The 23,134-nt window shown below is 33.2% G+C and overlaps 2 protein-coding genes and 1 long non-coding RNA gene across 8 annotated transcripts; 2 read left to right on the top strand and 1 right to left on the bottom strand.

Moving 5' to 3' along the window:
- Window positions 1-3,553: 3,553 nt before the first annotated feature.
- LOC130806811 (uncharacterized) lies at window positions 3,554-5,162 on the top strand. Its single transcript, XR_009040375.1, has 2 exons — window positions 3,554-3,877; window positions 4,801-5,162. It is a non-coding gene; the product is annotated as an uncharacterized LOC130806811 (long non-coding RNA).
- Window positions 5,163-9,963: 4,801 nt separating this feature from the next.
- LOC130805112 (uncharacterized protein At4g06598-like) lies at window positions 9,964-16,433 on the top strand. Of its 6 annotated transcripts, none has more exons than XM_057669750.1 (5): window positions 9,964-10,266; window positions 13,048-13,769; window positions 14,442-14,517; window positions 14,635-14,761; window positions 15,576-16,433. In XM_057669750.1, the coding sequence occupies exons 2-5, from the start codon at window positions 13,051-13,053 to the stop codon at window positions 15,776-15,778; spliced, it is 1,125 nt and encodes a 374-aa protein (XP_057525733.1). In that variant the 5' UTR covers window positions 9,964-10,266; window positions 13,048-13,050; the 3' UTR covers window positions 15,779-16,433. The 6 variants fall into 6 exon arrangements, with proteins under 6 accessions (XP_057525733.1, XP_057525729.1, XP_057525731.1 ...); XM_057669746.1 differs by having other exon boundaries at window positions 13,031-13,769; XM_057669748.1 differs by having other exon boundaries at window positions 9,964-10,450.
- A 128-nt stretch (window positions 16,434-16,561) lies between these two features.
- LOC130805111 (magnesium transporter MRS2-4) lies at window positions 16,562-22,456 on the bottom strand. The gene is made up of 4 exons (XM_057669744.1): window positions 21,898-22,456; window positions 20,645-21,087; window positions 18,502-18,777; window positions 16,562-17,050 (listed from the first exon to the last, which is right to left on the bottom strand). The coding sequence occupies exons 1-4, from the start codon at window positions 22,223-22,225 to the stop codon at window positions 16,772-16,774; spliced, it is 1,326 nt and encodes a 441-aa protein (XP_057525727.1). The 5' UTR covers window positions 22,226-22,456; the 3' UTR covers window positions 16,562-16,771.
- Window positions 22,457-23,134: the final 678 nt, after the last annotated feature.

The raw sequence follows: 23,134 nt of genomic DNA, 5'->3' as shown, positions 1-23,134 counted from the left end.
ATTTGTATGATTATTTTAAAAAATAGAAAATATTCTTACCTTCATTATTGGTCTGTATTTTGTGAATTTAAATTTTCTTCAGTTTGAGTTGAGCTTCTATTTAAGCAATCATGATCAATTGTAGAATTGTTGAGACTTACTAAACCTTATTCACGAGTTACTGATATTGACCCTGCATATTGTTGTTAATTTGAAATTAATATTTTATGTGTTGATAGTATAAAAAATGTGCAATAATATATTATTAATTTTGTTTGTTATTTGTTATGCTATAATCAAAATGCAAGAAGATCAATTGCAGTATACCTTTGTAGACACTACTTGTAATTGGTTTCACAAGATTTAAAAATTTTGTTAATTGTTAAAAATTATATTAGAATTGTATTAAAAATTGTTCTAGAAATTTTGTTTGCATAATGATTAATAATTAATACTTTTATTAGAAGGAGTTGCAATTTGTTTTTCCCTATTTGAATTTAGAATCCATTTTCGCTTATTTCGTGCTCATTTAGAAGATATTTTATATTCTTCCATTGCTTGCAAAATTAAAAAATATTTTACCAATCATTAAAGGGCATGATATTTGTTAGCTATTAATAAAGCACATATGTAATGTTTAAAATTTAGTGGTCTATAAAGTTAATATACCTAAATGTATTTATTAATTTCTTTGTTATATAAGTTTAACCTTTTTTCTTCTATATATTTATGTTCCATCCATCATTTTGAATGTGTATTCTATATGACTTAATAAATTTTCATATTTGTGGCAAATGTTAAAAATCAAAAGGACAAAGGGAGTAGAGTGTTGTTGCTTAATTCTTTGATTGATTTTATTCCTTTGTTTTATGTTGGATTTTTTGGTGTGACTTTGAGTGCACCAATGGTGTATGATGTGGATTGATGATGTGTGTATGATGATGTGGGAGTCATTATGGACTTTCTAATGAGCCGCTCGACCCACACTGTGGCATGCTCGACCGAGCCAGTTGGCTCGACCAGATCAGTGAGCATTCTGATCTACTGCTCGACTGGAATTCAAGCCGCTCGACCAAGGCTATTTCGCTCGACCGGTCGAGCGAGGGTCCAGAATGCACTTTGTTTTTCTTGCGCGATAAGTTTTATGGGAATGTTTTAATGTGGGCCTTTGCCCAATCATTTGTATACAGCTTCTAGTATAAATAGGAATCTCATACACTCACTCCAATATGGATTAAAACCCTAATTAAACACAAACCCATTTTCTTTTATCTTCTCCAAGTGTAATACTTCTTTGTAAGAGTTCTTGAGAACTCCATTGTTTCTTCACATAATCAAGCAAGTTAACCACCACCGAGGACGTAGCCCACATTGGGGTGAACCTCATAAATCTTATGTCTTTGATTTTGCTTTGTTTCTTATTGTTTCTCATTGCTTATTATTGAAGTGTTGTTTCATTGCATTGAACACACTTACCATTGGTCTTGGGTGATTCTTAGGGATAAAGATTGAAACTTTAGACCCTAGTGTGATTGTTTTTTTCATTTTATAATACTTGAATGACTAAAATGTATGGATGTGATTTTTATAAATAAAGAATCATCATCATCATCCTACCCAGTGTATCCCACTCATAGAATGAGGACAGGGTCTGGGGAGGGAAAGACGGCGGCAACTCATACCCATAAAGGAGAGCGTGGCCAAAGGAGTCCTCCGGCTCAAGGAAGATAAATAGATCGTAATAACCACAAGAAAGATAACTTAAAGGCCTATAAATAAAACAAAAGCAAAACCACTACAAAAAGAAAAAAAAGAACTAATAGAAAGTAAACGAGAAAAGCAAGAGGTTAAAACATCAGAAATCTAAGACATGGATATGGCGTCTCCAACTACTCCTATCCCTAGTCAGGTCCGCAGAGAGGTTTAAATCATGCAAGTCTACGCTTATTTGCTCATTCCAAGTTCTCCTGGGTCGTCCTCGACTCCTTTTACTCTCTACTATAATGCTGTCTACCCTCCTCACAGGGGCGTCGAAAGTCTTTCTCTGCACATGTCCAAACCACCTCAATCTATTTTCGCGCATTTTTCCAGATATAGGGGTTATCCCTAGTTTTTCCCTAAAATCTTGGTTCTTAATTAGATCCATCAATGTGTGCCCACACATCCATCTCAGCATACACATTTCTGTAACTTCCATCTTGTATTCAAAAATCTTCTTTACAAGCCAACATTCGGTCCCATAAAGCATAGCCGGTCTAATTGTCGAACTTTCCTTTTAACTTGCTTAGCGATTTCTTATCACAAAGCACTGAGGTGGCTACACGCCACTTGAGCCAACCCACTTGTATACGATAATTTACATCCCCGTCAATCTCCCCATTCCTTTGAATGATCGATCCCAAATACTTGTACTTGGTTGTACTTTTAACAACCATTTCATTTATGGACACCTCTGGTTCACCTACCGTTAATGTCCCACTGAAGTCACAGCGCAAATACTCGGTCTTCATACGGCTAATGCGCAACCCTTTACCTTCTAAAGCTTCCCTCCACTTGTCCAATTTATTGCTAAATTAATGTCTGAATTAATGTCTTCACTTACTTCCTCCTTCATTGATGTTCCTGATGCATTGTTTTTCATTAGCCTAAATCTTTAGGGTTTTTTTTTTTTGGTAAACTTGAGTCTAATATGACACCTTTGTAAACTTCAAATTCATATTATGTTAACTTAATCCATTTCACTTGACATGGATTTTGATATCTTACACATTGTATAGGATTTGGTTCCTTTCTTAATGTTGTAGTCTTCACTCACCTTAACTATGAAGAAGAGATAGATCTTTTCTACAAAATAGTTTAACTCCACTGTAAAAGATTCTACATCTCCACACTGTTACAAAATAATGAACTATCAAATACAATGCATTCCAAAAAAACTAAATCAATCATTATATGAAGTTTGTCCCCTTCTTAATTAATTTAAATATATTATTTATTAATTTAAAATTGATCAAGTCTAATAAATCTATTAGGATGTACCTACCTTTTCTTTTCTTTCCCTTGTCTCATTTGCAGATATCACCAACTCTTTTTTTACAATGGAGTCAAACAACACATATGTTCCGGTTGAATCAGAATTAGCCACAGTAACAAAAACTTTGTACCTACAATTTCAATAAAATTTATATGCTAATATTAAGGTCTTTATATATGTGCATTGTAACACCCCGAGATTTTAATAATGAAATTATTTAATATTTTAATAATTTTTAAAGATTTTACAATTATATTAAATTATTTCTGAATTAGTTTAATAAATTTCTTGCATACATGAATGTAAATGTTAACTTATATATATATTAAAAATATAGTTACGATTTCTTAAATAAAGAGGTTAGAATCAAAATGATTATTTATTAAAATGTGTGAGCCCACGAAGGTGAGGGTCTCACAAGAAAATGAATCGAGATAAAAAATAAATAAATAAATAAATAAATAAACCTAATAATAAATAAACGTAATAATAATAATAATAATGATAATAGCACTAACGAGTATAAAACCCGTGAAAACCCTAAATGCTCAAAGAGCTGTCAATTCCTCCTTCTCTTCCTTCTCATTCTTTCTCTCTTCTCCCCCTTGCGCCGCCAGAGAACAGTTGGCCACCACCAGCCGCTGCACAGCCCACAGAAACACCACCAAGAAGCCCCGACCTTCCTCCTCACTCCCACGTGCAGCCCAACAGCAGGCGGCTGCAGTCACACGCCTCACAGCAGCAGGCGGCTGCGGGTTTACTTCCCCATTGGCTCCGCGCAGCTCTTCTCCACCACCGTGTCTTGAATCACGCCACCACCACAAGAACCACCAACCTCTTGACCATTTTCTAGTTTCACCCATTGTAAGTCATCTCTCACTTTTCAAATTGATTAAATTACTCATTCTAATTAGAATCTACCATGTTTATGAGTTGTGTGTTGACTGTTTATTAGTCTTATTGAATTCTAGTATGGGTAATAGTTAAAAGAATCATCCTTGAACATGAAATGATTAGGGTTTTATTTAGAGATGTGATTACTAGTAGTGTGTGTGTGTTTGTATGCTACTTTGGTGGTGTGATGATTTATTCAATAATCTTATAAGTTGTTTTAAGACTTGGTTGCTTATTGTTGTGGCAATTGGTAATATTTTTGATTACGGTTGACTATAGAAATGGTTTGGTTGTTAATTGGGAGTAGTAGTTGCTAATTGTTAGTGATTTAATTGTGAGAGTTACTAATACCTCATTAGGTTATTGAAATCATAAATACATAATTGTAATAAGCCATGAACATAGTGTCAACTGTTGAGAATTATTAAAGTTATTTGTATGATGCCTTGATTTTAGTTCTTTCTAGCCTTGGAGAATATAATAAATGATATTGCGATGTGATAACTTTAAGATTCGTCCTTGTCGTCATATTAGCACTACATCAACATTAAGTGAGAATCGTCGCTTTATATTAAGATGATGTGAACCGTTATAACTCAAAGTTAGTTGGTGTAATGAAGCAGTCGACATAATCCTTTTATTCTTTGCCGCTGGAAAAACTTGTGTTATTGTTGAATTGACGATTATACTTGGTGTTGAATGAGATGCGTACGTGCTAGAAGTAATTGAAAGCTTGTCGTGAATGGATGATAGTGGTTACTTTGGTTTCTAGCTGGTATGACAAAGTAGTTAAGAGAACTTATTAGTTCTATTCCTAACTTGTATAAGTTCCCAGTTTATAAGAGGAAAGCAGACCCTTAGTTGGGTGATTTTTGTAACTTGTGGTCGTGCAGTGATGCTTGCAGCAGGAGGATCATAGCTTGACATGACAGGTATAGGAGCTTCTTTAGCTTTGCATTGGGGGAAAGAGCGGAGTACGTTCGTAACAACTGTGTACAAATTGTCTAATGCTTGTAGCTTCTATATTACTTGTAAAGTTATCTTTTGGGGTTGTATAAATTCTTTTGTATGGAGCCATGTGACTCCTTGTATGATCCATTGCTCCGCTGCGTAGTTTTTTTTTGGATGTATAGTATTGAGAATACTCCTGTAGTATCCGTCAGATCGATGCGTTAACACTGGAACCATGATCCTCATTAGGGTTGATGATTTGAGAAGCCGACGATGATTCTTTTCGTCGTGACATATTCTTGAAGGCATTAAAGGCCTTAGATTATTATAGTTATGTTATCCAATTATATATATTCTTGTCACGTCCTCAGTTTTCAGCATCAGTTTTCAGCAGAGATGCTGCCGAAGTTTCCACTTACTCACCTTTTTAATTAATCTTTAGCGTTTATTTTAATTATGTTCCCTTTTCTTTTTATGTAACACCCGAATTTTCTCCCTTCCTTCACGATTTCTGGTTTCATGTAAGGGGTTGAAAATTCAGGAGTGTTACATGTATTGTTTTTAAATTTTACCTTGGATAAGCAATTTCAAAATTAGATTTGTATGTTGGACAAAACATTGACTCATCAGCATCACAACTTTTTGAAGACACTTATTGCAAGAATTGTAAGACCATGGGTGATTTCGGTCAATAGCCACAATAGTTGCACATGTTACAAATGTGTCTCCCTATTTTTAAAGGAAAAAAACTTTCTAATGTTAGCTTTATTGCAAAATAAAATATTTTGAAATTTTTACATATTTAACAAACTTTAAAGCAAACCTTCTTCAATTTCTCATAACCATTGGGAGGTAAAAAATGATAGGAGTTTAAAAAGATCTCCTCATCACTCTTTGTTCCTTGTGCCTCTACCTCTATTAGCATAGTTGATCCTTCTCCCCTGATTTCTTTCATCCTATAAAATAATTATGAAAATTAATATAATATGATATTTTTATAAAGTTAAACAATTGACAAATGAAGGTATATTGAGTATTTAAAATATGTAATTTACCTTTGCTTGAATGCACGAACTTCCGGTATATCTCCATTGTTAATAAGTCTTGATGTGTACATTGAATTTGCAATAGTAATTGATCCTGTATATGTATTCAGTTATTGTTCAAATTTATTATGTTCATTACAAAGTAGATAGTTGGGTTTAAAAAATCACATACTTGGCCATTTTTTTATTTTGGCAAATCGAACGATAAATTTTATCTTCCATTGATTTCTATGTATATATGACTTTTGCCTTAATTTTCAACAAACCCTTTGATTCTTTAATCTCAAAATTTTTTTTAAATCATCATCATCATCCTACCCAGTGTATCCCGCTTATAGAAAAACTATGGATAGGGTCTGGGGAGGGAAGGACGGCAGCAACTCATACCCATAAAATAGAGCGCGCCCAAAGGAGTCCCCCGGCTCGAGAAAGATAAAAAGACGCAACTACACGGGAAAGATAAATTAAATGCCTAATAAATAAAATAAATATTGCTTTGTAATTTGACCAATATATTAAATGATATCTAATATTATCAAGTAATGAGTGTATATTTATAGTGATATAAACTTTTAATGTTGTACCACATAATAATAATAATAATACTAAATGTTGGTATCAATTAATAATACTAATAGGATATGATAAGTTTGCATGAGTTATTTCCATTGTATCACTTAACTCTAACTTTACTTCAAAAGGTTTTCGTTTTCTATTGCAAATTGTCACTTTATAATGCATTATGTAGAGAATATGAAGGGAGGGGTTTATAATTGAATTAACTACATTAATTAGCCTTAGATTAATCAATTGGTTAATTTTTCTTACATAAAGCTAAACTAAAATAGAGATTATTATTAAGTAATGTTAATATTAATAATAATTAATTAATTAATTACACTAAACTAAAATTATTATGAAATTTTGAATTCTATGTCATTATAAATATTTTAATTACACTTACTACCATGTTAAATTAACTTCTTTATTGATGATAATGTAAACTACAATAGGGAAGATGGAGATTAATAATAGTTATTAATTAATTATTAAATAATATTTTATTATATATTTTTAAAAATATTATAAGTAGGCATTGAGAATGATGTAAGTAGACATTTAAGATATTGAAAGTAGGCATTAAGAATTCGGCAAGTAAGCATTAAGGATAACGTAAATAGACATTAAGAATACGATAGGTAGGCATTAATCTTTAATGGGCCGAGCTTAAAATACGTTTCACAAAGATCACTCATCCAATAATGTCTCTATTAGCGTCACTTTGCCACGTTTTCTATTTTGAATTATCACATTTATTTTGTTATAGAAATTGATCTATTATTTTTTATAAAATATCTTTAAATTCATCTACACAATTTAATTTCTTTTTATTACCCAAAATTTAGATGATCGAGGGGATGCACTAATAAGTAATAACTAAGTACTGTCTTCATTTTATTATATTTGATATACATTTCACGTTTTACGCAAACAAATGTGTAATTCTAATTATTTATATCTTAAACTATACTTAACTAAAAATTATAAAATATTGATATTATAAACGCATGTGATTAAATGTTATTTCACTTGAATATATTTCCTCTTACACATAAATCGCAAATAGAAATAATTTTAAACGATGACGGTCTCTCAAGAGACTAACTGATTCCAAATAGCATGAAATAGAAAATTGTCAAAAGGTTAATAGTATTTTACTTTAAGACTAATAGTGTTAATTAAATAGTGTAAGAATACAAAGGGTAGTAAATTAAGTAGGTAACACAAATACTTGATACAATTGATTCGTGAAGTGACAAATGGCAAAATAATAGATTCATGAAGTGACAAATTGACAAATGACAAAATAATTGATTCATAAAGTGACAAATGGCAAAAATGTTTATCAATTAGTAGATTGTATGATGATGATGAAGAAATTGCAACATTTCTTAAGCCATGAATTTCTCTTTGTAATTCAGTTTACAATCTATTAGAAATTTCATTTCGACTTTATAAACCTACAAACGACATCTATAAACAATACAAGATGAATAATATAAACTAATTAAAAGATAAGAGTTCTAACTAACTTCTTATAAAAAAGGAAAGTATATATTCTTAAACTAACTAAAAAAAATATCGTACAAGATTTAGAAAAACAATTAATCTAAATTATTTTAATCTTATCTTATTTTAATTTCAAAAATATCAAGTTTGCTCAAGTTATAGTAGTATTCTTCATTCAAGTCAAGTCATTTATAAAAAAAACAAAAAATAGTAGAGAAATGATTTTAAATCTCAAGTGAACTTTAAATTTAAATAATAGAAGTAAGAGTAACTTTTCCCTTATTTTCTCAATCACAAAACCAAGTGGCAACCGGCAATTATACAAATCATTAGATGAAGAAAATGACAAAGTAGTGATATAAGGGGAATTAGTTTATCTATCCATTTACTTATACATTAATCAATAATAAATCAAATCATTAACAATACACATATTTTATTTATCTTTTAGAATAAACTATACTGATTAGTTCATTATAATAATTTCAACTTTTAATTAATTATAAATAATCTTAACTTGTTATGTTTCACTTTTTTTAATGTAATTCAATACATTATTTTAATCATTTATATCTTAAATTTTTGAATTATGTATAACTAAAAATAATAAAAACGTAATATTATAAATAACATATAAATAGACAATTCAAATAAAATTTCACTTAATTATATTTTTTTCTTAAATATTCACAATAATATTCCCTCCGAACCAATTTAGTTGTCCCATTTTCTTATTTGGCAAAGTCTTTTTAGTTGTCCAATTTCTATTTTTGTCAATCTTTTTTTACCTAAATATCCTTAGTTCACACAAGTAATTACGAATATACCCCCATATACCTTACTTACCCAACTACCCTTCACTACTTACCCTTTACTACTTACCCTTTTTAATGGACCCCACATCATCTTTAATAACCGTACCCAAGCAAATGAGACATCTAAATTGAGATGTATGCTAAATTACAACTGTTTGACAGCTTGCATTTTGCCGCTAATTGCACGACCATCTCAAGTACTCCACTTTTTAATATTAATGCAAAAAAAACAAAATTATAATTATTATTTTTTATTTTTCAGTGGCGCCAATTTATTTTTTTTAAATGCTTCCCAGCCGTTTGATATTGATATCAATTTGTACAGCCTATACTTGCTCATTTCTTACTTACTACTCCCACTTTATTATTATCCATTAAATTACAATGCATTTCATTTTAATTTCTTTGTTCACTTTGCTATATTTCTATTTAAATAATAATTTTAATATTTTTTTAATTTATTCTATATATTTTCTCTTACTTTTAGTAGTATTATTTATAACGATCTAGTTGTCACTAACATTTTCTTCATTACTTTTTCTTCTTGATCTGTGCTATATTTCAAAATAAAATTGAATAATAGTTTTAATAAGAAAAATAAATTTCCAAAATGCTTATTATTTTCCTTCATCATGCTATATTCAACAATCAAATTGGGTAACAATTTTGATATTGAAACCGAAACTCAAGAAATTGACATGAAAATGGATCGAAAATTAGTGTCGTCATAACTTAATAATTTTGGCTAATGAATCAAAAATATTTCAACTCAAAAAATAAACAATAAAATAAGCCAAAATTGTTTATTTTCTAAGTTTGATTTATATTTCTTCAGTTTCACATCATTATTTTTTATTAATCAAAACCAACTACTTCATGTTTTTAGTTATTTTAAAATTTTAGAATCTTATACTTTTGTTAGACTCTAAAAAGAAGTATGTTGATTGAGTTTATGAGAAAAAAGTTATAAAAATAAAAAGTATTTTATACTTTTAATTTTTTTCATTTAATGAAAAGAAAATAAATTTTAGACATTTGACCCAAATCCAACTATATAAAAGCAATTTAATCAAAAATAATCCAATCTAAAATCAATTAAGCCATCTACAAAACTATAAAATCCATTGTTTTGACTACTCTACTTTACTCATAATAAATAGGAGTGATAAAAAAACCACTCAGAAAAAAATACTAAAAAGAAAATCACATGCTTAAACATTAAACAAAACCCTCTCTTTTCCCAACAAAAACTCTTCAATTTCTCCCTCTACCACTCTATCTCTCTTTTTAGCCTGTACCACTTTATCTCCCTCCGGCGACCACTACTTTTCCGGCGTTTTTTGTCCGGCAACAATGTTGTTCGATTGAAATTGTGCTAACCCTAGTTTATTTTAATTCACTTCGTCTTCGTTGTTATATTACTCTACTTCTGCAATTTTAGTCAGATCTGCAACTTTGACAACTTCGACATTGTTCAGTTGAGTTTCGATTTTAATCTATACTTTCTGTTTGCCGGAGACGGAATTGCGGGAATCGGATCATTTTTTTTCCAGAATATTTGAATAATCGTTTTGATAAGAATTTATTCTTATCTTCCGACGTGTGGATAAGCTGTCATTGACAAAACCCTATTTCATCGGCAACTTTTTATTCATTGATTGGTATTTCATCTTTTTGGTGTATGTGTTGTTATTCTCATTTCTGTTTGTTTAGTTTGGTTTATTGTTTGTACTGTTTTATTTATAATGTAGGCTGTTGTTGATTGTGTTCTCTGTAGAAATTGATAGATTTTTAGGAGTTTGGTGTTTGTGGAGTTTAATTGAGGATAAGATGGTTGCTTTTTTTTAATGGATTGTGTAGCTTGTTGAGTTGAAAATTAAATTGATGAACTAAAATGTTGGTGGCTTTGTGGATTTTTCCAAATTTGTATGAACTTCGTAGGAGTGGATTCATGGTGTTTTTGTTAAATCAAGCCCAATTCTTTGACTACTATGCTAATTTTGTAGTTTAGTGACAGCTGCTACTCAAATGTAGGGTTGTGTGCATCCCACGCCCTCAAAACCCGTTAATGCGGGAGTCACTAAAGTCTAAATGACTTTAGGTAATAGAATGTTAGTTGTGATGGAGTGTTGTAGTAACAGTTGTTACCGAAATAGTAACGTGCTATATTATTTGATGGTCCTTAAAAGATTAAAATGCTGCAATTTTGTATGAATCCAGTGAAGGTTTCTTACAGTATGTTGACAGTGTCTTGCTAAGCATCTGTTGATTGGTATTTTTTGCTTGAACTATGAATGTATGTTTGCGTTTTCTTATAGACGTAAATGTGTATAATCATTAGAGAAGTTCTTATGTTATACACTTTTGTTGTACAATCATGATGGAGATAACCTTTATGAGACATGAATTTTGTTGCTTCAAATTCCTATTGGAAATTTCTTTGTAGAAGTACAATGGTACAAGTACTCTGTGTATAAGAAGGAGAATTGAAGTGGTGGGGTTCTTTTATGAAACTGGGTTTTTTCAATCCTGGACCCTGGGGGCTGGGTGTTGCGGTCTTATCTTTTCGGTACGCACATGCAGCTCAACCAAGCCTTTCGACATTTGCATTCATTCACTACTTGGATTGTATGAAATACTTGAAGTAATGGAGAATTCTATTCACTATTACAAAACATGCTTTTGAAAAATGTGTCCTTTATGTGCAATGTTTGACTGATGAGCTTCACGCCTGCCTCTTTAAATGTTACAATTGACAAACAGAAATTTGATTGTGGTGTGTGGTGTTATAAAGCTGCATTGTCATTTGAGTATCGTGGACTAGCTGAAGTCTAAAATTAGTAGCAATCTTTCCAGCTCCAGTTAGACAGCAGAAACCAAGTCGTATGATGTATCACATAACCTTGCTACTCTCAAATGATAGGCCTGACTTGCAGATACTATTGGTGACCTGTATAATGGCGTCACCCCATAATTCTCAGACTTGATAGCTAGAAATTGGCTGGATTTTATTAGTTAAATGCTTACTACTTGTAAGGCGTGCATAAAACTCAATAATTGCTTTGCAGCCTTGTTTAAATGGCTGTTAACAAATGGCCCTTTGAAAGGTTGTGTATTCAGTAGCCATAACTGTTACAGAGTTGCAGACATGGGCAGTCTTAGGTGTTACAAATACAATTTTTAGTCTCTATTCAACAAGCTTATGTATTAAGTGTTCCCTTTTAACGCATCTTTATTATTTTGTGATGAATTAAGTTGTTCTAAACTTCAGTAAATAACAAAAACTATGATTCAGACAGTATATTGTATTTCAAAAGCAATGTAGGTTAAGTGTAAAGCTATTCCTGTAATGACGTGTAAGCGTAATAACTAACCCTATTATCAAATGGTCTGTGAAGCTCTGGTGGATTGCAGCTAGTGCATTTAGAAATCAGATGCATGAACAGTTTTACATGTCAGCCTTTTTTCGATTTGAGCTAATTATATTCTATTGTGGATTATTTTTTTCCAAAATTATTAATCTGCATTCCCTCTCTATTTTAGTGATCACTATGTCGCAGGCTGGCAACTTGTGCACCATGTCAACCTACTTTTATTCTCCTCTATTGAACAAAAGTTTGGTTTCAATTGAAAGTTTTCTATGATTTGAGTTGTGAAAGGTGGTGTCTATTTGGTATTAGTTTAGCATTTGCTGCTGACCTACTGTCATTTCATGGATCGAAAAGCCTCGGTATTTCCATTTTAAACTAAAAGTCAAGTGTTCTATTTTACTGTAAATCATACGTGTACAACGTATTTGTTCTTATTGTCAATATTATCAAGTATCAACTATTTATTTATGTAGATATGATTCATGTGAGCTTTAAATGTTGGTAGATATAAAATATGAGTGTAGGTATTTCCTTCTTGTAAGACACAATAGGAGTGGTAACTGTAATGACTTGAATTGAGTGGATGGCCTCATGATATAATTTTAATACTGTTCTGTGATGTAGTGGCTAGAATAGCCAATTCTCAATTATTTAGATCCCTGGATGATACTTGTCCTATAGTGTGAAGATGACCATGCAAAATTTGAGAGAACTGGTCGCTGTTGTTGAATGCCAAATTTAACTAATTGATTTAGAAGATCTTAGGTTTATTTAACTGTTAAATTTTAAACTCTTTTCCTCTTATAGCGTTGTGAGACACAAAAGAAGTAATTTTTTGATGATGACCTAGTGAGTTTTTATAATTGACAGGCAATTTTTTTCTCTAGGACATGGCGAATCCCAAAGGATCTGCAAACGTCAGAAACCTGATGCATAATGGCAAGAACTATCTTCTCCCCCCTAAAAGTCCATTCCCCTGTATTACTCCATCTTACACTGAATATGGACCCAATGCCTCTCTGGGATCAAAATCTACCACAAAATGTAGAGATGGAAGTGCCTTTCATCAAAGAACTTCATCAGAGAGCCTAATAGAGGAGCAACCCTCTTGGTTCGATGAACTTTTAAATGAGCCGGATACCCCTGTACGTAAAGGTCATCGCCGCTCATCAAGTGACTCTTTTGCTTATTTTGATGCTGGCAACATGTTGAATGCAGATTATATGTCAATATCACAGGATGAGAGCAAGTTCCAATCTGTGGCGTCTTCTCCTTTATGGGGGTCACGAAATCTAGATCTTAGGAAAGATACTCATCAAGGATCTCTTTATCACGATCCTAAATTTTTTGGGAAACCTAAGAATAGGCCATTGGAACTAAAAGTAGCTCCCACAAATTATACTAGTGGCATCTGTTCATCCAGAGATAATGCTGTTAACCAAAGTATGGGAGTATCCTCTGCACCACTTGAAGTGGATCCAATTTCGTCTACAGGGGCTGAGAAGCAAGACCACAGTGAATTGGGCTCTCATGATTTAAAAACTTCTGAGAGGAAAGATGGTTCCCATGCAAAATCTCCGTCTGAAAATGATACAAAACGCGCTAAACAGTAAGCCTCCGTCCATGTCTCAACTAAATAATTATTCACTATTATTACACTAGTTCTACTTAGATTTCCTCTTTGATGTTTGTTTCATCAGTGTTTTGATTCTAAAATCCTTTCATATTTCACGCACTTTTATACTTACGGTTCGTTTGGTTGTTTAGTTGATGCTTGTTGGTATTATATGGTTGGCATAGTAATAAAAACTTGAGCAATTTAGCTAAAAAATTACTTTAACAAGGTTTATGATCATGCTTGTCCTACTTTTATTAGTTTTTTCTTCATGAAATTTTTTCTATTATGTTACCACGTGAGAATGTGGCATTAGGTGGTAATGGAAAACTATGTTGAAAAAGCGTGTTTGATGTTGAAAGCGTCATTACTATGGAATGACAGAACATTTTGTAACTCATTTTTATTACCACCATATAATACCTAATAACCAAACAAGGTGATAGTAACATGTAATGCATGTATTGATCACTATTAGTGAGGTGCTCTAACATTTGAGCTTGTTTTTTAGTGTGTTTTATGTATTTGTAATTCGTGATAGAGTGACAATTATGTGAAAAAGATATGATTTTTTTTGTTTAGCAAGTTGATTAGATGTTCAATAGCTGTGAACTGACCATGTTATATTAGCCTCAAGAACTATTCCTTAACGTCAATCTAATGTAGGCAATTTGCTCAACGTTCGAGGGTTCGGAAGCTTCAGTACATAGCAGAGCTGGAAAGAAATGTACAGGCCCTACAGGCAAGTATAATTTGGAAACTCCTTTTTCATACTCTTATTTTTGTTTTGCTGTTGGAGGAAAGGCAATGGAGTCATAAACTCACTGTTTTGTATATTGTCACTTACACTATTTTACAGGCGGAAGGGTCTGAAGTTTCAGCTGAGCTTGAGTTTCTCAATCAACAGAATTTAATCCTTAGCATGGAGAATAAAGCTTTGAAACAGCGTTTGGATAACTTGGCCCAGGAGAAGCTTATCAAATACTGTAAGTGTTGTCAACTATTCTGGAACTCTTTCCTTTGTTAATGTCTTAGATGTGGGCCCTTGGTTCGATTAAGTTTCAGCATGCTCTTAACTAGATCTGATTATGTGAAATTTTCAGAAAGTTGTCGTGAAATTCATGCGTGTCTGCTTATTTTTTTACTTCGTGATGATTTAATCTTTGAATAAATAAACCCTTGGGCATACGGTGAATAAATAAGTTTAGACTTGAGAAGCTCATGCTAGTCGACACAAAGATACTTAATTAGGGTGTGATAATATTCATCCTCCCGACTCATTCAAAGCTTGTGTGTGGTTGGTTATCATGTCAATTATGGTTTGACATCGAATTCCCTCGTACTGAGGCTTTTGATGAATGCTGTTAAAATTTTGCCTTTTGCCTTGACAGGCTTTCAATTTGGGTTTTGAAGTTGCCAGATTTTAATTGCCATGTTGTTTGGCTTTGTAAAACTTTTCTGTAGTTCCTGGCATTAATCTGTAGACTAAAATGTGGGAAGAAAATATATCATATTGATGATGTAAATTGGCACTCATAGTCATATCTGTTGCTATGTCATGGAGTTGCTGCTATTTGACGGATTAAGTTAAGTATCACAAGTTAAATGCTATAAATTAAACATTTAAGACTTATTTTTTGCTGGAGACTTAGTTTTCACAAATCAACATTAAAGACTTATTTTCTGTTGTGGTTTCCAATTTCCACTAGCTATATGTATGACAGCCCGTATCATGTGGCTAGATAAAGCTTTTGTTGAGTATGAGTTAATAACAGTATAAATGATTTTTGTTGGATTCAGTGGAGCATGAAGTTTTGGAAAGGGAGATGAGTCGTCTTCGAGCCCTGTATCAACAGCAGCAGCAGCAATCTCATCAGCGGCCGTCATCTAGCCACAGACGGAAAAATAGCAGAGATCTTGATGCTCAGTTTGCAAATCTCAGTTTAAAGCACAAAGAAGCTGGTACAGGTGCCGACTCTTTTAGTGGTCCAGTTCGTATCTAAAAACTTGGGATCGTTTGGATTCTTTCTACGTTGTCTTGGTTGCCATGCTGGTGAAAACTGTAATATCTACCACTTTGGTCCCTTTTGACATTGAGGTTGACCTTGGCTCAGATAACCTAATTTCATTTTTTCGGTTTTTTGTTTCCATTGAATTACGATTGTTTGTGCACCTGGTGAGTGTCCCCGGAGTGGAAGTAAATTCTAAATTCCAGGTAGATGTCTTGCCCGAGGTGGTTAACGGAAGGGTATTTGACTCGTGATGTAGCAATTACTAATTTAAGAATATGTTCATCCAGTTGTTTTGGCCTTATGGGCATAGCAACTGTTAGATGTGTAACCCTGCAGAAAAGCAGGAGGTGAATAATGGATGTTAGTTGTGTAAGAATATGTATCGCAGTTTACATGTAATGCTCTCCTTTTTCCTCGCCAATGGCGCCTTGTTATTTCAAATGTAAATTGTTCAACCCGTAGTCGAGTATATTTTCTTTTTTGATGCATTGTTGGATGTCTTGTAGGTTATCTAGCTCCCTCTTCCGTCACGCCAAGTAATCTATCTGAATCAATTGAATACCATGGCTAATTTGCAAGAGTTCATATTATTGTAACGAGAATCTGATTCAATTGAATATACAGCAACTAATTTGCAAGCGTTCATATTATTGTAACCAGAAATTATGTGAGCCGGTTGCTCGTCAGTGATCCTTGATGCAACTTGTTTTTGTATTCTGGGGCTCTAACACTTGAACAAATTCTTTCCGACAAAAACAATATGATACGATTAAATAAAGATGTGCAGCTTCAAAGCTTAATGCTATATTTCATTTATCATAGACATTAAATCATATACACTCAAAACAGCTTCATTCACCTTGCCATTGTGCTTATACAAGTTGAAATCTGTGTATTGACATTTTATCTAGTCTTGAAATTACAATGACCTATAATCACTAACAGCATGTACTGATGTACGTATCAGAGATGCAATGTGGATGTTCAAGAGCCAAGTAGCTTTTTCCACCTGGCATATCCTAAAATGAGGAGGTACATCAGAAAGGAGAAGACAATGCCACCTGCAACGACATAGCCAAAGACACCGTCCTTGGTATATAAACTACAGGGTATGTTCATGCCAAAAAATCCTGCTATAAGGGTATCGATTGCAATAGCAAATGATGCAATTGTAAGATGGAGTTGGAGTTGAATGAGTTCATTACGCTGGTTGTCGAGTTGAATATTGACATAATCTTCTGTATCATCAATGTACTCCCTCACCTGCAACATAGACAATGTCATCATGTCATCATGTAGATAAGAGAACATCAACGCACTCCCGATTGTGCTTAAAGCATCTTAAGTACCCACAATCATTCACCAAATAATCAACCATAAGAGATGGTGTTTACAACACAAAAACATGCCGAGATCCATATTATGAAAAATCTTTCGGGGTTTATACCCAAAATTCAATCACAAATATCAATCTATTTATTCTCAATGTAGATGATGAGCAAACACCACCAAAGCTTGCAACATATCACCGTTAATGTTTCCCACATGTCACAACAAAAACAGTGGCGCATCATTTATACTTGCATAATCAATAATGACCGAGTTTAGATTCCTCGTAAACAATTTTTGAAAAATCACAAATCCAATATTTACCACCTCATGCATATCCAATGAACAAAAAAACAAAAGGCTCAGAAGAAGACCCCTGCATCACACTGGAATTACAAGTTTAGGGTGTCATAGTGCAAGACAACAACCCCCATCCCCCACCCACCCCAAAAAAACTCTTGGGAGTTCCAAATGTGTGTGGTGATAAGGCTTTGGCATTGTTATTATGGTATGCTAATTGTGACTCCATAGCATGATAGCAATCAATTTCATTTTCTTAAGGCACACCAATTTGTTCTTTTGGGCCAAATCTTTTAGTCCCCCCTCACCACCCCATCAAGGGACAAAAGAATAAACCTCTCTAAAATATACTCATATAAGAGAAGTTCTCCACAAATGGGGAAAAGAGAAAAAAAACATTGTAAGCCTCAATCACATGCTATGTCGCCTGCGAAGGCACACTTTTGTAAGATTACAAAATTTGAGCGCTCTACAACAGTGTGAAAATCACCAATACTCAGAAGCTCACATGAAAAGAAGGCTCCCATGCCTCAAGGGCAACAAATTTAATATCAAATAATTCAAAATAACATGGCTGTTTACCTTAAATAGATGCATTCTTGTCAAATAACAAGCCTTATATAAAAAACACTCATTTCATAATCAATGATACCATGAATATTATATCCTTGAAATCAGGTTTAAGAAAGAAAATGAAACCCTAGTCCACGAAATGGAATATGGTACCATGAATATTATATTAGCCCTGATATGTGGACACTGATGTATGATGTAAGAGTTTAAAACAGACTGAGAATACCTATTGGATTTTCAGAGCATTGTCAAGGCAGCAGAGACGAAAAAGATTTTTTCAGATAGAGTAAAAAAAAACAAGTAAAAATAGCTATTTAACAAAAAAAAAACAAAGCAAGCATATACACAGACAACAAAATGGAACAGTACCAAAACACAGACATGCAGAAACATACACACGCATACCTATCTAAAGAGTTGAGACACATTTACACAAAAGAAAACAACAAAATCATTTGCAATCAAGAGAAATTCTCAATGGTCTTTCACTCTCACAATTGAGCAAAACTTACAGAGAGTATCCTGTTCCTAGTCCCATCCAACTGCATGAAATAAGCCTCCAGTAACATCTCAAGATCTTCAACATCGTCATCCCAGTAGTTGCTAGTCATGATACTTCCACTACGATAGGAACTGTTTCGATGAAGAAAATGTTGTGGGACAATAGCATTGGAAGTAGCCAGATTCAACAAACCTTCAGATTGTTGATACTGTATCAACTTCCTTGTAAGATATAAGTGAGCCATATCTTCATTGTCATCCAAAAGATGCTCAATTTCATCTCTAACCTAAAAATTAAGAATTTAAACCTTAGCATAGCATTAAAAGCCATATAATATATTGAAGCAACGAGAAACTTTTCGAGGCTTGTTGACAAGTATGCCACTGATAAAGATGAGTCAGAAACAAATTGTCATATCTAGTCCCCTTAATTTAGAGTTGTTTTGTTGTACTGACTACTGATACTAAAAAGAAATCTAGCTTGCCTAGATGCAACAACAATGTCAGTCTTAAATAAAAAAGACAAGAACTAATTTAGATATTAGATGAAAAATAAGAAAAAAAATAATGATCTGGAGTGTGCATCCATGAACACAGTGATGAGATAGGAGTCATAATTTTGATGTACAAGACATGAGCTGTAACACCCCGGCCCCTCGGACCGCTGGTGACTACTGTTGGAAACTGTAGACTAGCCCCACAAACCAACACAAGTCTTTCCAGCGCACTTTGACCTCACTCATGCGCACCCGAGAAAACTTCCCAGAAGGTCACCCATCCTAAGATTGCTCTCCACCAAGCACGCTTAACTGTGGAGTTCTTAGCAAATGGGCTCCTTAGAAAAGAAGATGCACCTTGTTGATATGAGTAGTCTATCAATCCTTTTTCAAGCTAAATCTAGGGTATTACATGAGCACCCAATATAAGTAGGGAAATGACGAAAAAAATCAAAATTCAAAACCCATATAAGAAACACGGATGTTAAGATATAAAGGCTGAATATGAACAATTATAAAGCAACAAACTATTTGACTTTCTTAATGATTACTAATAAATCATAAAGACTTCTATGTTCTGCTAAAAGCTTCTCTAAGTTGTGATTTTTTATAACACAAGGAAGAATGTAAGAAAGCTATTGCCACTACTAGTGCGTAGTCACTGCTCCCTCGTCTGCATTACCCCTATTTTCTATCTTTGCAAATCCATGAACACCCTCATTTCTAACACCACAAGCAGTGTTACCTTGAGTTGCCGCTAGCATATTCCTACTTTGTCCGTGTTGTTGCCTATATCTAGCTCATATAAACTTTGTGCCTCTTGTTTGTTTTTTTAAAATATACCATTTAGTTTTGGAAAAATTGCTTTAAATAATCTCATCTTTTATCCATTTTCCTACAATAATCAAATCTTTTGATTTATCGAATCATTCAAATTTAGAGGGTGTTTTCCTTAAATATCACTAGCTAACAACCGACCATTTTTAGAGTATTTGGATCTTTCTAGCAATAATTTCCCAACTTGTGGGAGTTGGGGGAAGGGGAAAGGAAGGTTGAGGGGAATATGGGAGAGGTTACGGTGGGATCACAGATTTTAATTTTTATATTTTGTCACCTATTTCCCAAGTGCACTCTAGACAAACACCACTCAAACGTTGGCATTATTGTAAAATGAGGAATGATGATAAAAGATGTGACTCTAACAAAATACTGTGTGAAAGGAATAGATTTATGGTTCCCCCCCACATGTGGATGTATAATAAGTCAGCAAGAACATGGGTAACTTTGTATTTTAATCCCCAAAAAGTGTCTATACAAGGAAGAGATGGACTTAATTACAAAATACTCGAGAACGAAAATTTTGTGTTTATAAAAATAAAGTATGTATATCAAGCACAATGTAAGTGAATACTCGAAGTTCAAAATGCAAAGAATTATAATGGTCCAACTATGATAAAAAAACGTATGCTACTGAAATGGATGAATTTTACTCTTCTTGGCCAGCTAACTACCGGTTCTATGATGATCACATAGCCTTTGTCTTTGTCATTATTTACATGACTACTAGACAAGAAGTAGCATGAACCATGATCATTCAAAGTAATGAAAAGCCTCAAACTAATAGATGTTTAGAAGAATAACTCAGATCTCATATTACCTTTTGGACCCGAGCAAGCAAGTGAGTGAGGTTACTCTTCAAGCTCCTCACACGTTCAAGATTCTTGGTGCTTACATTCCGAGCCAATTCATCTAATACAGGATACGCATGTTTCTCAAGCTCAACCACATTAGAGTTCAAATATGAACATACAACCTCTAAGGCAATTTCTAGCACCTGAAACTCAAATGGAAGCTCCTGCTGTTCACCTTCAACAGCTTCAGGGGTGCGTGCCCATTGAGCCTCAGTGGAACCTAGTTTACTGTCCCCATCATATATGGGTCCTGCTTTACTCATTACCTGGCTCTTATGAGGAAGTTGTTGTCGAAGTTGTTCTACAAAAGGAAGAACCTCTTGGCGAAGAGGATCAAGCAAAAGAACCTCTTCCGCAGTAACTATGGCCTTTATAAACTCCAAATTGACAACCATGGCTCTTTCTCTAGCTGCCATTAAAAAAAGAAGTTAGCTTGAAACTCTTCACCGTCATCCCAAAAATGCAAGTCAACTACTAAATGTACAAACATCATTTGAGTACTAGATACAAATAAACATAAGCAAATAGCTCACATTAAGTCTCACGTTAAGGGTACTCCAATGATGCAACATACTTGCCTAACACGTTTGACAGGAAATGGATCAAATACCCTCTCACCCCAAAGTGAAAAATATGCATCAAAGATAGTCCTCTAGCTAGCTAAATCCATATTCAAGCAATTAGGAATCAGCAACCCAATTTTCATTAAACCTAACAAACTATCAGCTAAATCTTCCATTCTTCCTATCTACCACCGACATATCAGTAATAACAACCCACATCCTAATTATAAGTTGTCTAAATGATTTTCTTAGCTATTGCATCATTGTTCTAAAACCAAAACAACCATTTAGTAACTAAAATTAGTCAAATGACAAATATTTTAAATTAATTCAATAGGCCCTCCATTATAAAGCATGTGCACTTCCATCTTGTAAATAGTTCGTTTAAGAAACAATATTGTGTAAATATTTATTTCCACAAAAAAACCTTAGAAAATAAAAAATAGATGGGTATTGGGAACAAACAATACTCTAACTAAGCAGTATTCATATGAGCATATCAACTGGACATGTATCCAATTGCAATTAAAAATACAAATAGAACTGCATATACAATAAAAGTGACAAGTAGCATCAGAAAACCCTAAATAAACCAAAACAGCCACACATATGAAATTTCAATCATCATCAATCCTAAAAAGCAGAAAAAAGAATACCAAGAATATTGGAGGAATGAGAAAAAACAGGACCAAGAATTCTCAAATCCCTAGCAGGAATACCAACACGTTTAATAATACTACTTTTATCCCACTCAATCAATTCCGATTCACCAAATTTATCGAATTTCATCCATAACCTAGCTCCTCCCAATTTCTTCTTCCCTTTACTCATCCCCGCACTAGAGGTTCCCGCAACATCGTCGTTTTTCGACGTCGGTACAATCTCAATACCCGAATTTTCCGGCGGATTAATCACCACCGGAACTTTACGAAGATTCCGGCGACGGGAAAGAGTCCGACGAAAAGAGAAAGGGTTCTTCCCCATTCTCTATCCTCAAGAAGGTTCTAGAATTCCGGAATTCTGGAATGGAGGAGGAAGGAAGAAGAGAAAGAGAGGGAGTTTCTCCCTCGTGTAGATGGTTTGAGGAGGAGTTGATATTCCGACGGGTCGGGTTTGTCTGCCGTTCCCATCAACTTGCCCTAATTTCCACCGAATAATTTTGTCTTTGTTTGTTAAAAATGGGATCTATCTTTATAATATTCACCATTATGCTAAAGGTGATAAAATGATGATACTCTTCATAGTTGACTTGCTCTAATTTTTTTATTTGAGGAGTGGGCCATGCTTTCTTTCCATCCTAATGACGTATTTTTATTTGGAACTTTTCCTTGTACATCACAAGTTTTTCATTTACTTTATTTAATTTATTTAACACACTTATTCAGTTATTAAAAATTATAAAAAATTATATTAATAATGCTTGTATTGAGACAAATTAAACAAAATCATACTTAGTTATGTTAATATATAGATAACAAATACAAATACAAATTAAAAATGATAAATAAATAGTATCTAAAAAGTAAATGGAACATTTGTAGTAAATAGATGAGAAATTTTTTTTTTTGTTGTTATGAATTTTAAAAATTGCCAATTTGCCATACTTGTTCTTATTTAAAAATTGCCATCCTTATATTCTTGTTTCTATTTAAAAGTCACATTAGGTCTAAAGACTCCCTTAAAAGAGGTTGTATCAAGCAGCAATGTGATATGGGAAATGCTTCAGTGTTAGATCTCCTTTATAATGATTGTGACTATTTCTATATGGAATTTTATTTGATTAAAATTGTTATGTGTTTGATTGATTGTTAGATCTATTGTAGATGTCATATGACATTTTTATCAATGAATCATTAGATTTATTTCATAAAAAAAATAAAAATAAATAAAAAT

This window comes from Amaranthus tricolor, chromosome 2 (genome assembly GCF_026212465.1).
Source record: "Amaranthus tricolor cultivar Red isolate AtriRed21 chromosome 2, ASM2621246v1, whole genome shotgun sequence".
NCBI lineage: Eukaryota > Viridiplantae > Streptophyta > Magnoliopsida > Caryophyllales > Amaranthaceae > Amaranthus > Amaranthus tricolor.
This window is presented reverse-complemented; position numbering and strand designations above follow the sequence as displayed.

Excerpts from the sequence above, each read along its gene's own strand:
- LOC130805112 (XM_057669750.1), top strand. The coding sequence starts at position 13,051 with ATGGCGAATCCCAAAGGATCTGCAAACGTCAGAAACCTGATGCATAAT. Across the intron at positions 13,770-14,441 it reads GATACAAAACGCGCTAAACA|GCAATTTGCTCAACGTTCGA; the intron begins GTAAGCCTCCGT and ends AATCTAATGTAG. Across the intron at positions 14,762-15,575 it reads GGAGAAGCTTATCAAATACT|TGGAGCATGAAGTTTTGGAA; the intron begins GTAAGTGTTGTC and ends TGTTGGATTCAG.
- LOC130805111 (XM_057669744.1), bottom strand. The coding sequence starts at position 22,225 with ATGGGGAAGAACCCTTTCTCTTTTCGTCGGACTCTTTCCCGTCGCCGG. Across the intron at positions 18,778-20,644 it reads TGCTTGCTCGGGTCCAAAAG|GTTAGAGATGAAATTGAGCA; the intron begins GTAATATGAGAT and ends CTTAATTTTTAG. Across the intron at positions 17,051-18,501 it reads CTAGGAACAGGATACTCTCT|GTGAGGGAGTACATTGATGA; the intron begins GTAAGTTTTGCT and ends TCTATGTTGCAG.